Source organism: Mustela nivalis (assembly GCF_964662115.1).
Source record: "Mustela nivalis genome assembly, chromosome: 15".
In the NCBI taxonomy this organism is placed as follows: domain Eukaryota; kingdom Metazoa; phylum Chordata; class Mammalia; order Carnivora; family Mustelidae; genus Mustela; species Mustela nivalis.
Window position 1 is genome coordinate 8,697,225 of NC_139034.1, and position 15,531 is coordinate 8,712,755.

General features: G+C 39.9%; 1 protein-coding gene across 1 annotated transcript in view; it reads left to right on the plus strand.

Annotated features, from left to right (window-relative positions):
* Window positions 1-14,282: 14,282 nt before the first annotated feature.
* Window positions 14,283-15,531, plus strand: part of LOC309848890 (uncharacterized protein) — a gene marked incomplete at its 5' end in the record, with an annotated part of 137,005 nt that continues 135,756 nt past the window's right edge. The window contains 1 exon segment of the mRNA XM_082700931.1: window positions 14,283-14,438. Coding sequence (XP_082557057.1) covers window positions 14,283-14,438 — 156 coding nt within the window.

A 15,531-nucleotide genomic window follows, 5' to 3' on the forward strand; every position in this document is an offset into this window, starting at 1 on the left:
GTTGTGGGCTCTCCTGTTTCATTTGTGATTTTATTTATTAGTGTCCTTTATCTTTTCTTTTTGGTAAGTCTGGCCTAGGGATTTAACAATTGTGTTAATTCTTTCAAAAAACCAGCTCCTACTTTCATTGATGTGTCCTACTTTTTTTTTTTTTACTTGTGTATCATTTATTTCTGCTCTAATCATAGTTATTTCCCTTCTTCTGCTGATTCTGGGCTTTATTTGCTGTTATTCTTCCTGCTTTTTTTAGGTGTAAGTTAAGGTTGTGTATTTGAGACTTTTCTTCTTGAGAAAGGCTTATATGGCTATAAAATTCTTTATAACTGCATTTGCTGCATCCCAAAAGTTTTGGACTGTTGTGTTTTCATTTTCTTTTGCTTCCAATTTTTTTAAAAATTTCTTTAATTTCCTGCTTAACCCATTCATTCTTTAGTAGGATGTTCTTTTACCTCCATGTATTTGTGGTCCTTCTAAATTTTTTCTTGTGGTTGACTTCAAGTTTCCTAGCACTGTGGTCTGAAAATATGTATGGTATGATCTCAGTCTTCTTGTGCTTGGTGAGGCCTGAATTGTGATCCAGTATGTGATCTCTTCTGGAGAATGTTCCATGTGCACTCAAAAAGAATATGTACTCTGCTGCTTTAGGATGAAATGCTCTGAATATGTCCCTTACGTCCATCTGGTCCTGTGTGTCATTCAGTCATTATTTCCTTGTTGATCTTCTTAAGATGATCTGTCCATTGGTGTGAGTGAGGTGTCAAAGGCCCCTCCTACTATCATATTATTATCACTGAGTTCCTTTAAGATTGTTACTAATTGATTTATATATTTGGCTGCTCCCAAGTTGGAGGTATAAATATTTGTAACTGTTAGAGCTTGTTGGATAGACCCCTTTATTATAATACAGTACTCTTCTTCATCTCTTACTATAGTCTTTGGTTTAAAATATAGTTTTTCTGATGTAAGTATGGCTATTCCAGCTTTCTTTTGATGTCCACTAGCATGATTCATTAGCACGGTGTCCATTAGCCTGGTCCTCCACCCCCTCACTTTCAGTCTGGAGGTGTCATTTGGTCTAAAATGAGTCTCTTGTAAGCAGCATCTTGCTGGTTTTTTTTTTTCTTTTTTAATCCATTCTGAAGCCGTGTGTATTTTGATTAGAGCATTGAGCCTATTTACATTCAGAGTAATTATTGATAGATATGAATTTAGTGCCATTGTATTACTTGTAAAATCGCTGTTCCTGTAGATTGTCTGTGTTCCTTTTAAAAATGGTTTAAAAAGTTCCTGTCACTTTTCGTATCTATTTCCTGCTCTAAGAATCCCTTTTAGTATTACTTGCAGAGCTGGTTTAGTGTTCATGAACTCCTTTAGTTTTTGCTTATCTTGATAAGAAAAGAAAACCTGGTCCTATTTCCACCAGAACTGAAGCTGATGCTTTAGAGCACTCTGTGATTAGTAGACCTGGTACATGTGGGGCAGCATATGTTGTTCTGAGGGAGAGGCCCCCTGTGCTGGTTCACAGTCAGACCTGCCTTAGGAAACATGCCCCTGCTGGGTGCACAAGGGCAGGGTTTGGTGTAAGGGACTCCAGCCTCCCCTGGAGGTTCTGTTTCTCTCTTAAGTCCAACCATGGTGGTGGGGGGAAGGGAATGTGTGGAAGATCCTATCACCCCACCCTCTCAACCTGGGGGAAAACTCACAGCTGCTGCTGTTTAGGAGGCCCTGATAAAAAAGTGAACAGCTTCTTCTCCTGTGTTCCAGGCTTTCATCATATCACTGCACCTCAACTTCCCTGTGCCTGGCCATCTGCACACCCTATGCCACAGTTATGTGTTTTATCTTTGTCCCATGGCTGGTATTGAAAACTCCAAATCTTAAAGGACCCAGCAAGGTGTGGACCTGCTTCTCTCCCTAGGAGGAGAGGCTTGCAGCTTGCCCAGCACCATTCTGTCCCATAAAGGCAGTCACACGAAGTGGAGTCTGTTGGGCCCCACAGTGGAAAGCTGTGACCAGCATATCTGCCCTCTACACATGCTTCTGTCCCCTGCTGCTAAACAGCCACTCAGTGGCTCCTAGGGGGCCTTTTGTCCTCAGAAAAGCAAAATCCCTCTTCCACATGTACTCCAGGAGGGGGACTGATTTCTCTCAGTGCCATTCAGGGGATCCCCTCACCCCAGCATATTGCAGGAACCCTATATGCTGTTCTTTCTCCTGCCCTCTCCCTCTCTCCCTGGCTTCACTCTAAAAAAATGGCTCCCTCCCTTTCCCAGCACCACAGCTTTTCTCTCCCCTAGTTCATAGCTCCAAACCTCACATCGGCCACTTTCTCTCCCTCCAGTTATGCAGATTATTTTCTTAATCCTCAAATCTATTTCCTAGTTGTTCAAAATGATTTGATGTTGAGCTCCTCTGTTTGAGGGATAAAGCAAACCCAGGGTCCCCCTGCTACTCTTCCAATTTTATCTTTCTTCTCAGTGACCTCTTCTAATTGAGCATATTTAAAAGTGCACATAATCATTTTCTGCATACTTTTTCCCCACTCTGTACCGATGTTGATGCTACTGTTAATTCACTTGTTCAATCATTAATTAAACATATATTGAATGCCTACTATGTCCTAGGCCCTGAGGGTACAGTAGTGAAGTAAACAAATTAACAAATATTTACCCCTCAGGGAACACATCTGTAGTGGAAAAGACAAAGCAAATAAATATGTTGTGTGTCTGATATAAATTCTGTGGGGAAAAATAGAGGAGGGAAGAGGACCAAGGAGAGCCAAGATGCGGATAGGGTTATAATTCTAAGTGGGATGCTCAGGGAAGCCATCACTATACAGTTACCATTTGAGCAAAGATCTGAGGAGGTGAGGGAGCAAGCCATGGGGACATTTGGGGAATATTTTTCCAGGATGAAGGAACAGCAGTTGTCCATTTTGAAGCAAGAGTATGTCTCGCATTTTGGGAAAACTGAGGTAGGAGCAATAGGAGAGAGGTCAGAGAGAGAGAGTTTATAGGCAACCATGGTTGTGTTGTCCTACCTATTTTCTTAAAAATTGGTAACTATCCTTCACTACTTAATCTTTTTCCTTTTTTTCTTTCCTCTTTAACTCTGGCAAGTCACCAAGTTTTAGTGATCCTAACCCTCTTCAGTTCAGACCTTTATCATTGGTCACCCAATTGATCTACTGCTAGCTGCACACTTGATATTCAGCACCCATTCAAGAGCTATTTTTCAAACACTGTCTGTATTGCAGGGCTGCACTAGGTATTGTAGATACACAGGCCTTCAAGCTTGCCCTTAGAAAATTCACAGTATCTGGAGAGAAAATCAACAGGCAGTTGGTCACGTGACAGTGAAGTAAGTTCTTTGAGAAGGGAAGTACAAGCAGACTAAGTACCACATGGTAGATGGGTAGCTCCAATTTATGAGGGTTAGTGCAAGCTTTCCAACAGAAATTATCTTCCTGTTAAGCTCTAAAAGATAAGTTGAAGAGTTAGACCTTCACAATGAAAAGAACGAATTTCCAAGCAAAGGGACCACTTGTACAAATGCCCAGAAAAGAGAACCGAATGTGGTTTAGTGTTACCAGATAGAGGACAGAAGAGGATGACTCAAAATCAAGCTGGAGAAATACAAAGGAGCCAGATCAGGTATGATCTCTAGAGGCCCTTTTAGGGTGTTTGGTTAATCCATCTGTTACCAACATCATCAGTTTCAAACTTGAATATAATACATAGTTTATCTCCAAGAACTGAAACCCACCAATGACTCCTTACTGGCTTTATGCTGAATTCAAACTGTAACAGGCACACGTGAGGTTCTTTAATCTGCCTTTGCCTCTTCAGCCTCAGGTCCCACAGGCCCCACTCTTACTTTATACACCAGCAGTGCGGGACAGCTTATACTTACATGCCAGGAGGGAGAAGTCTCCAGGACCTACCAAATGCTTGGAATGCTCTTTGGCCCTTCCCAATCTCGTGAATTCATATTTATCTTTCAAAAATAATCTCAGAGGTCATCCCTTTTTTTTTTTTAATATTTATTTATTTGAGTTAGAGTGAGCGAGCCTGAGCAGAAGGGGCAGAAGGAGAGGGAAAGAAAAACTCAAGCAGACTCTTCACTTAGTGCAGAGTCTGACACAGGACTCCATCCGTCAACCCCAAGACCATGAGCTGACGTGCAAACAGGAGGTCGGTATTCAACTGACTGTGCCATCCAGGTGCCCCTCAGAAGTCATCTTCTATTCGAATCTTCCCCAGAAAATTCAAATGAAGTTAATCCTTTACTCTTCCATGCTACCACCCCACTTCTGTGTGATCTTTTCATTGCAATCACCTTCATCTGTAACAGGTTTTTTACATATTAAACTTCTCCACTGGTTTGAGCTCTTTGAGGGTCTCTGGGTTTGGTTTTGTCTGTGTATCCTTAGCCTGACAGTTAGCCACACTTAATAAGGCTCGGTTAATTTACACTAAAGAACAATGAGAATTATCTATAGGAAAGAATGAACACTAATTTATAGCTCATTTAAGTCACACAATTGTGATAGAGCTCAGCACATCTTAGCAAAGGAATCACAGACTTTTTTTAATTCTTAAATTCAGTTTAGTTAGCATATACTGTATTACTATTTTTAGAAATAGAATTTAGTGATTCATCAGTTGCATATAGCACCCAGTGCTCATTATATCAGGTTATGTCCTTAATGCCAATCACCCAATTACCCCTTCCCCCCACCAACCTCCCATCCAGCAACCTTCAGTTTCTTTTCTAGAGTTCAGCCTTTCTTATGGTTTGCCTCCTTCTCCATTTTCATTTTGTTTTATTTTTCCTTCCCTTCCCTTATGTTAATCTGTTTTGTTTCTTAGATTGCACATATGAGTGAAATCATACAGTATTTGTCTTTCTCTGACTTACTTCACTTAGGATAATACACTGTAGTTCCATCCATTGCAAAAGGCAAGATTTCATTCTTTTTTGATGGCTGAGTGATATTCCATATAACACATGCACACACACACATAACAAATCTTTATCCATTCATCTGTTGATGGACATCTGGGCTCTTTCCATATTTTGGCTATTGTAGGTATGGCTGCTACAAACACTGGGGTGCAGGTGCTCCTTCAAACCACCATGTTTGTATCCTTTGGTTAAATACCTAGTAGTGCAATTTCTGGGTCATAGGGTAACTCTCTTTTTAAATTTTTGAGGAACCTCTATACTGTTTTCCGGAGTAGCTCTACCAGTTTGCATTCCCACCAACACTGTAAGAAGGTTCCCTTTTCTCTGCATCCTCACCAACATTTGTTGTTTCCTAAGTTGTTTATTTTAGCTATTCTGACTGGTGTGAGGTGGTATCTGGTGGTGGTCTTGATTTGTATTTCCCCGTTGGTGAGAAATGAGCATTTTTTCATGTGTCTGCTGGCCATTTGTATGTCTTCTTTGGAGAAACATTCATGTCTTCTGCCCATTTCTTGACTGGAATTTTTGTTTGTTGGGTTTGAGTTTGGTAGGTTCTTTATAGATTTTGGATACTAGCCCTTTATTTGATATGTCATTTGCAAATACCTTCTTCCATTCCATAGATTGCCTTTTAGTTTTGTTGACTATATCCTTTGCCATGCAAAAGCTTTTTATCTTGATGAAGTCCCAGTAGTTCATTTTTGCTTTTGTTTCTCTTGCCTTTGGAGATGTGTCAATCATCCAGAGTTTTGTCTTCTCTTAGTCTCTCAGTTCTCTCATCTGCTAAATGAGGATGATAATACCTATACCCTAAAATATCAGTGGTGATGAGATTTGGAACATACATGACATAAACTAGAAACTTAGATGTTCATGACCGGTGAGATTTTTATGAGTTGGACAAAATGTTATTTTATCCCTTTCAGACCTATAATCACTGCGATCACATTATTATAGATTGTCCCATTAAACAGTAATAGGAGTCTAGGTATTATGGATTCTGAGCATCTGAGTTATGAAGACATAACTAAAGCTGTCTTTGTGCTGTGCTCATGCTGTGTTCCTCTGGAGAGGAGGGCTTATTCCTTGAGCCTCCATGTTGCCTTTATGCCAGTGGCCATTATCCATGACAAATGGAAGACAGTTTCCCAGCCTCCAAACAAGGAACCTAGAAAATATTTTCTTATAAAAACTGTGCTATGAATTCTATTAATTCGTTATTAAGGTTTCCCCCCAAAGCTATTTTATTTTTAACATAATCAGTTGTGCATTTTTAAACATACAAATGTATTCACCATATTTTTTATTGAAAATTGGTCTTTTTATCAAGGGGATCCAGACTAGTTTATCATCCTCAACATGTTGGTCTTTATTCTGAGCTAGCATTTCGAAGACTGAAACTTCCGTCGGTCTGTTCCATGTCCACAGCAAACGATTCTGTACCCAGAGGACTTGTAATGAAGTAGTATTACATTGTTGCTTAAAAACTTTGTATGGATTGAGGAAGAACTTTTCTCATATTATTTATATGTAGTTTGGGGGAAAGATGAAAAACAATAAAAATGGTAGGAGGGTAAAGGACTTTCAATTAGAGTGCTGGGTAATTTTCAAAAAGATTCATGTTCGCTTCCCCTTTTTCATAATTTGCTTGATTTTAGAAGGTATGACTTTTAGAAAATAGGTCTATCTTTGAGATTGATGGTTGCTGTAAATTTTTAAAATTGTAGTAATTCAGATGTATTTCATGTTAATGAAATTGGTAAGGATAGTCTAAGGCAGCATTCTTAATATATACCTATATAGAAACATCTTTTCTTAACTGTTCTTTGTAAAAAAATGAATTAAAAGTAGAGAGGTACAGATTTGAAATATGTTCATGTTGGGATGTGGTGCAATGCTTATAATATCTCCTACAAATATTATTTATGTGAAAATGTGTTGTGGAGCTCAAATGAAAAGCTCTGCAAATTGGAAAAGTTAATATTTCAAAACTATTTGTGTTAAGGACATCTGAGAGGAAATGATGAGACCTGGATCCTAGCCTTTTTATCACTGACTATGACCTCTGGCAAGTCAACCTTTTAGCTCTGTTTTCTCTTCTTAAAAATGAAGGCAAGGTCTAGGAGAGTACTAAGTTTCCTTCCAGCTGTAAATTTCTGTTATTGTTACTAAATCTTGATATAAGAAATTAGTCATGCTATACATAAAATTGTTTTACTCAAGAATTATTAACAGCATGAAATTTAATATTATAAATGGGTCTTTTAAAAAATAAAAATTTGAGGTTTTTTTCCCTAAATATTTGTTGTTTTATACACTATATTTCTTTACCAGACTTACTCTTTCTGAGAAAGAAAAGAAAATATTCTTCTCCTTTTTTTTTTTCTTTTGGAAAATATTCTTCTTAGGTAAATCTCTTACTCTTCATATTTCCTGTTGCCTCTCCCTCTGCCTACCTCCCACCCACCGCAAGCGCCTTTCCCACGCATACACACTGAAAGTAATCCTGACAACCACACAACCCACAGAGTAATAGCAGAGGTACCCTGACAAATTCCAGGCACTACTCTCTGCAGTAGAAATAGACCAACTTGGCAACTGTGTTGTGAAAATATAATTCAGAGGAAGTAAATACATGCACAATTGTCTCAAATAGTATGATTTATAGCTTTGCACAGTTTAGGGGAGAAATGGCATTTCTTCACTTACACACACACACATTTTAAACCTTTTTTCTCTGCTCTCTTTAAAAAATAATGAACAAATTAGTTTCACATCTACAAATATTAGTTTTGGGTACAGATACATAGTTTACATACACTTAGCTTTTTCACCATGTTTAGCTTTCAGAGATTATCACTCTTGAATAATCCCACTTTAGTGGGCAGTAAGTGACCAAAAGTGCCCTTAGGCACTTAGCCCATAGGGCTCAAGTCTTAGCCTTCTAGTCTGTTGTAGCAGTCCAGAGACTGCAAGGGCTAATCCAGTTTACAGGGTCAAGATCCAGAAATAATAATCCATCAGACTTGCATTTCACTAACCAAAGGAGTTTTGGAATTATGGTGAAGCCAGGACCTGGACCTGAGCTCTCCTAGTTGTCACCTATCACCTGACCTTGAGAAACATAATTGCTATGGCACACTCCAAAGGAAAGACTTTGAGAGTCAAGTCAGACAAATACTGAGAGGAACTAGAAAAGCTTTAAAGATGAGAAAGAATTAAATCAGAAAAATTCTACTTAGGTTGGAGAAGCATTTCTTGGAGAAAGTGCTTGTGGATTCTCCAAATGACTTTAATCCATAGTTCATTTATTTTATAGCATGTACCTTCAAGTTGCAATAGGAATGTACCCATTTACTAGTAAATAGTTTGGTTATTTGAGATGATGTTTCACATCTCTTGTTCTGGTGGGTGTTTGTCCTTGCTGTGGTTTGGTACATTATAGGGATCATGAGGATACTTTCATTTTTTCCTTTAATTTCTGGTTTATTAATTCTCTCATCAAAAATCTGCACAATCACCACAGATGAAGTCACTGCCAAGTGTTTCTCCTTCTGTTGTTGAATCTCCAGTTCACTTTTTGCCAGCACCATATTGGCTTTTTAGTCCCCCTGACTTTCCTCATTCTGCTCTTGCATTACTTTCACTGTTTTCGTGAGGTCTTTTTCTTCTCATGCATCCTCTGTCTTGCAACTCAATTTTTTGGTTCATTTTTCTTTGCATTATCCAAGGAATCCTAAGTCATACCAAAGTCAGTTGTCTTGGCACCACTGAAATGGGTTTTGAATCCAAATACAAAGATGACATCTCTTGTGGTCCTATGCATTTTGGCTAGTTTTTCCCAAACTTTTGTCTCCTGTTCTGCTGCCTTTCTGGAGTGAAGAACATCAATGACCATTTGTTTACACTGAGGTAGTCTGATGGTGTGAACTTCCTGGTCCAGATAGTTATTGTGTCATTCATGATAGTTAACCAATCTTCAAGAGCCAAGGAGGAAACAAAGATTATTTCTTCAAAGAGTTAAATCATGGGCTGATATTATTCCTTGAGCTTGTTTCCTAGTGTCTCAGTACCCAGCCTCCTGTTTTGTTAGCATTTTGAGTAGAGAAGTTATACACTATACACTATAAGAAAGTGTACACCCAGAGAGGTAAGCAGAATAGTGAAATTGTGGCAAAAGGGCCATTTATATTTCTTACAGGACATAAAATCCAGAAGTTAAAATCTAGGGCCTAATGAATGGGGAGTCTAATGAGGTACTCTTCCTCCATAAAGCCAGGGACATATAAAAATACAACCAACCCAAACCATAGAATACATCAGAAAATTTGCGCTGACATTGAGAAATTCCTGTCTTGGATATATCACAACCACAAAAAAGTTAATAGATGGATTTGCAACCTATATTCTTACTACCCAAAAAACTTCTCCCAAATGTCAAGCTGTGCATATAATAGAAAGTGTTTGCAATTAGTAGTGCCTAAGAATTTTATTACAGCAAATACAAATTCTTTTTGATTGGACTGTCTCTCTACGATAGGTTTCAAATAATTCTCACAATTAGTTTTCAAAGGAAAATAATTCATCACAACAACAACAACAAAACTAGTACACAAGGAAACAATTCTCAAGAGATCATTGTCAGTTACAACCTGATGGCAATAAAAGATTTTATAATTATCAGGCTTTGTTTATAAAGCAACTGTTTTATTTCAAGAAATTAAAGCCCCTTAAAACATCTGCAGTGTATGGGAAAATGATTTTTGAATGATATAGAAAATATGAAGAAGAACCAAATATAAGTTCTACAACTGAAATACAAAAATTGGAGTGGAAAGCTCATTGGGTGAGTTTAACAGATGAGCCAAATTAGAAAAAGAATTAGAAAACTGGAAGTTACTAAAAGAAGATTATCCACAAAGAAAAGGAATACAGAGAGACAAAAAGATTATATGAAAAGAGGTTAAGATAAATGAAGGATAGAATTAAAAGATCTAAAGCAAACTTGATCATAGTTTCACAAGAATAGGAGAGAAGGAGAGCGACTGGGGCAAAGATAATATTTGAAGAGACAATGCCTCATTTTTTTTTTTTTTCAGAATGCATGATAGACACCAATCCATGGAATAAAGCAACCAACGAATTCCAAGTATATTAAAAAGAAATCCAACTCTAGACACAGACTAGTGAACTACAGGTTCACTATGGTGAATTCATTACGGCAACACCAAAGACAAAAATGGGGATTTTAAAACCATCCAGAATAGAAGTACAAATTACTTCCAGCAGATCAACAATTAAACTTCCAGTAGACTTCTTATCAGCAATAGAAGTCATGGAACATTGCAATGGTATCTTCCATATACAGAAAGAAACAACTGACAATCTCAAGTACTTTTCCCAGGGGCAACTGGCTGGCTCAGTCAGTGTGGCATAGGACACCTGATCTCAGGGTTGTAATTTTGAGCCCTTGCTGGGTGCAGAGATTACTTGGGAAAACAAAATGTTTCAAAAAATGAATATAAATAATAAATAAATAAAATACTTCTCCCAGGAAAAAATATCTTCCAGAAAATAAGAGTAGGGAGGAAAATTCATTTTTCAACCAAAAAACTAACAAAAAGATGGAGTTTGCCATGATCCATACTAAAGCAAATTCTAAATTTATACTTCAGAATAAGTAAAACGATCAGAGATGAAAGATCTAAGCTACAAAAGAAATGAAGATTTTTTTAATGTAAAGAAATGAATAAATGTAAATAAACACTGACTGCATAAAACAATAATACTCAAGTTTTATAAAATTGAAAAGCAATTTAAATATATGAGTGAGGACTGAAATAATGTATCTTAGGATCCTTGCATCATCTTGGTAGAGATTAGGAATGCTAGTTAATTTTTGTCTTAAAAAGTTGTGTGTAGGGACGCCTGGGGGGCTCAGTCAGTTAGAGCATCTGATTTTTTATTTTAGCTCAGGTTATGATCCTGGGTTGTGAGATCAATCCTGCTTAAGATTCTTTCTCTTTCCATTTCCTCTGCCCCTTCCCATATATCCCCACCCTGCTCTCTCCTTCTCTCTCTCTTTCTCAAAAAAGAAAAGAAAAGAATAAGGCTGTTCATATTTTTTAATTGCTAGGAAAGTGCTTTTAGAAATAGCATATAAATTCCAATTGAATAGAAGATGAAAATGGAATTGTATTTGCCTCAGCATAAAAATAATGTCAGATGTCAATGAACAAATTTAACCAAATACGTGTAAGATATTTATAGAGAATGTTATAAAATTTCATAAATGGATGGATGAAAAGATATGTTGGGGTAGATCTATCTCAATTTCTCTCTCTCCCCCTGCCAACACACACACACACACACACACACATGAAAACCTAACTAAATTGAAGGGCTGCACTATATTCATGGAATAGAAAAGTCAATTTTAAAATATATCAATTCTTTCCAAACTAATCTATCTATAAATTCAGTGTATTGTCAATCACTATCCTAACAGGTTGATGTGTGTATATATTTTGGGGGTGCAGGGATTTGTCAGTATGTATGTGTAATGAGCTGATTCTACAACCTATATCGTAATGTAAAGGGCTAAGAATAATTCTGAGGAAGAACAAGAAGGCAAGACTTTCCCAAATTATAGTACTTAAGGTGGCATGTTGCAAGAATAGGCAAACAGAATGAGAGTCCAGAAATAAAAACACATATATGTAGCTATCTGGCTTATGAAAAAATGTGATATTACAGATCAGTGTGGGGAATCTCTCTTTTCAATTCATGGGGCTGAGAAAATTTGCTATCTATATGGGTCAAAAGATGAAATTTGATTCTGACCCCACACTATGCATTCCTATGTTGATTGAAGACCCAAGTGTGAAAGGCAGCATTATAAACTTTTGGAGGGTAAGTGAGAAGAGTCTCATGACTTTATTATAGAGGAAATTATTTAAAACAGACTATACAAACATTGTAGACAATAAATTGAACAGTACTTAAATTGTACAATTCTATTCCTTAAAAAAAAAGACAACAATAAAGCAGTACAAGGACAAACCATAGAGTGTAAGGCAGGTTTTTAAAAACTATTTTATTTATTTGAGAAAGAGAGAGAGCATAGGGGGAAGGAGCAGAGGGAGAGGGACAAGCAGGCTCTGTGCCGAGCACAGAGCCCCACATGGGGCTCGATCCCAGGACCCTGAGATCACAACCTGAGCTGAAATCCAGAGTTTGAGGCTTAATCAACTGTGCCACCCAGGCACCCAGAGAGTAAGGCAGTTTTAATACATATAATATACAAAGGATTCATATTAAGAAAATATAAAGAACTTCTATAAATAAATTAGAAAAAAGGCAGAGGCTCCACAGAAAAATGGGAAAAACATTTAAACAGGACTTCACAAAATAAGACAGACAAAAGTTCAGTAAGCATATATGAAAGTATTTTACTTTATTTTTAATCAGGAAAATTCAAAAACGTTGACACTAACATGTTTTGGCAAGGATGGATAACAGCATGGATTCTCAGACCATGGTTGATGTTGGGGTGTAATTTGTTACAAAACCTTTTAAGAACAATTTATCTTCCTCTTATCCAGTGGAACACATACCTAGCCTAGGAACCATCAACTCACTCCTAAATGTGGATTCTAGAGAATTTTAAACATATGCAATAAGATACATGTATAATGTTTATAGCAACCCCATTCTAATAGCCCCAAACTGTAAACAATAGCAACAGTAAAATAGGTATATGGTGATATAGTCATAAAATGGAATGCTATACAGCAGTGGAAAGGAACAATCTTCAGTTACATACAACAAGGATTAAACTTAAACATAAGTTTGAACAGGGATGCCTGGGTGGCTCAGTTGGTTAAGCAGCTGCCTTCAGCTCAGTTCATGCTCCCAGCATCCTGGGCTCGAGTCCCACATGGGCTTTTTTCTCTGCAGGGAGCCTGCTTCTCCCTCTGACTCTGCCTGCCACTCTGTCTGCCTGTGCTCACTTTCGCTCGCTCTCTCTCTGACAAATAAATAAATAAAATCTTTCAAAACAAAACAAAACAAAACAAAACAAAAAAACATAAGCTTGAACAAAAGATGCAAGGCACAGGGTAGGTAACAAAGAGGCGTCAGAGCAATGCAAAACCCAAAGCCAGAAGGCAGCCATCGCCACGATGGGCCTGGAGACCCAGACTCCTACCCAGCAGGATACACTGCAAAAACTTCGTGGACTTGGGGCGCCTGGGTGGCTCAGTGGGTTAAAGCCTCTGCCTTTGGCTCAGGTCATGATTCCAGGGTCCTGGGATCGAGCCCCATATCGGGCTCTCTGCTTGGCAGGGAGCCTGCTTCCTCCCCCCTCTCTCTCTGCCTGCCTCTCTGCCTACTTGTGATCTCTGTCTGTCAAATAAATAAATAAAATCTTAAAAAAAAAAAAAAAAACTTCGTGGACTTGACCACATCGCTTGACGTCCAGGGGGTTTGCTCAGCGCCACCAACGGGATCGGCCACCCCCCCACCAAAGGACGCTCTCTGAGCTTCCTGGCTGGCAACTCGCAATGACTGCGCTTATCCGGCTTCAAAAGCTGTGGAGCGGATGAATGAATTGCTCTCAGTTCATTTCCGAACTGTCAGGGAAAGACAAGCTACCCCTCCTTCTCCGGGAAGGGACGGCAGCCGACCTTGGACTGAGCGCGCCTCCTTTCCTCTAACAGGGCTTGGACTGCTCAATAGGGCCCTCCCCACCTTGGGATTCCACGCATCCTTTTACCAGTAAGGAAAGACATAAGCAATAATATTCAACATCCATGAAGTACAGATTACATCAACACGTATGCAAACACAGACCTAAGGGAACGGTTTTGCTGTTTAACGCCAAGCGCCTACCCTTTAAGAGGACCGGAGTCCCACCCCCACCATGCACGCCCCCCAGGCCACGCCCCCCTCGCAACCCGCACTTCCCCGCCCAACCCAGCGCAGCCGCCCCCCTCTCCGCCCGTTCCTAGAATGCCCTGCGGCCGCGAGCTCCTCCCTTCCTAGGGTGCCTTGCTGGGCGGGCTCGCTCCCGGTGGATTACGGGCGCGCTGCGGGCTCGCTCCCGGTGGGTTACGTGCGCGCGGCAGGAGTCGGAACGTGCTGTCCGGTGCTTGCCCCACCCACCTCGGCCTGGTCTGTTCAGCTTCTAGGGCTTGAAGTTCTCCCCGGTTGCGGCTGGGCAAGAGCGATGCTGCCTGGACCACCTTGGCTTTGAGGAGAGAGGAACGTCCAGAACCCCTGCAGCTTGCTTTCGGCGGTGAACCCCGGCGGCCATGTCCACGGGGTTCTCCTTCCGGACCGGCACGCTGGGCTCCACCACCGTAGCCCCCGGCGGGACCGGCGCAGGCGGCGGTTTCTCTTTCGGGACGGGGCATTTAGGTAACTGCGCTTCTGCGCCTTCCCGGCCTGGTCCTCTCCGTGAGACTCCCGTGGGTGGGCCCGTCCCTCTCCCTTCGCGCTGGGTTCCTTTCTAGTGGGTCTGGGAGAAAGAAAGACAGACTTGCGCAGCGCCAGCCTCATAGTCCTGCCGTTTGGGGGCCTGGTCGGGAGGGTGGTCACAGGGGTTGTGAGGTCCCCAGAATCCACAATGGTTCACCCAGTGTCCCTGTCGAGTGGGGTCTGGCTGGGTGAAAGGGCCTGGGGTTTCACGCCGAGCCCTAGCAGTGCGGCAGTCTGAGGCACAGAACGGAGCACGACATTGTGGGTCATTCTGGGGTTTCAGAAAAAGACAATAGAAAAATTTTAAGGGGGACAATTAGAGTTTTATCCCTGATAATTCAGAATTCATTGCAGGATATATGACTTTGGACATTCCACTGCTTTAATGATTTCGTGGTATTCTAAACGAGCTCACCTCTTGGTACCTCATGGTCCTTTGTTACTGTAGTTTTTTGTTTTAAATACGTGTTGCAGCATTTCTTGGTGGTCATTTTGAACAGTGTGCGTAGTAGTATTCGTGAGTGTTATGGTGGAATGACTCACATTGTCTTCTAGTTACACTGAAAACTGTAGGTAGCATATTTATCGTTTTTGTGCAACCTGCTAAAGCACCGCTTCAGGCGATGACGAAATACAGCCAGCAGAGGTTTAGAAAAAGACATTAATAATAGTCAAAGGTCATTTTCATGGTGAGAGATTTAATTTTTAGAACTTCGTCTTTTTAAGGTAAAAGGGGAGGAGTTCATTACATCAAGAAGTGTGCATAGAAAATGTTACAAGGTATCTATCTCCTGGGGCTTGAGGGATGTCATTGTAGAGTAAAAAGCCAAAAGTATCTTCCTTATATTAAAAAGGGGAGGTACAGGGGCGCCTGGGTGGCTCAGTGGGCTAAGCCTCTTCTTTCTGCTCAGGTCATGATCCCAGGATCCTGGGGTTGAGCTCCGCATGGGACTCTCTGCTTAGCAAGGGGCATACCCCCTGCTTCTCTGCCTACTGGAGAGCTCGCTCTCTCTCTGTCAAATAATAAATAAAATCTTTAAATATATATATATATATATATATATATATATATATATATATAAT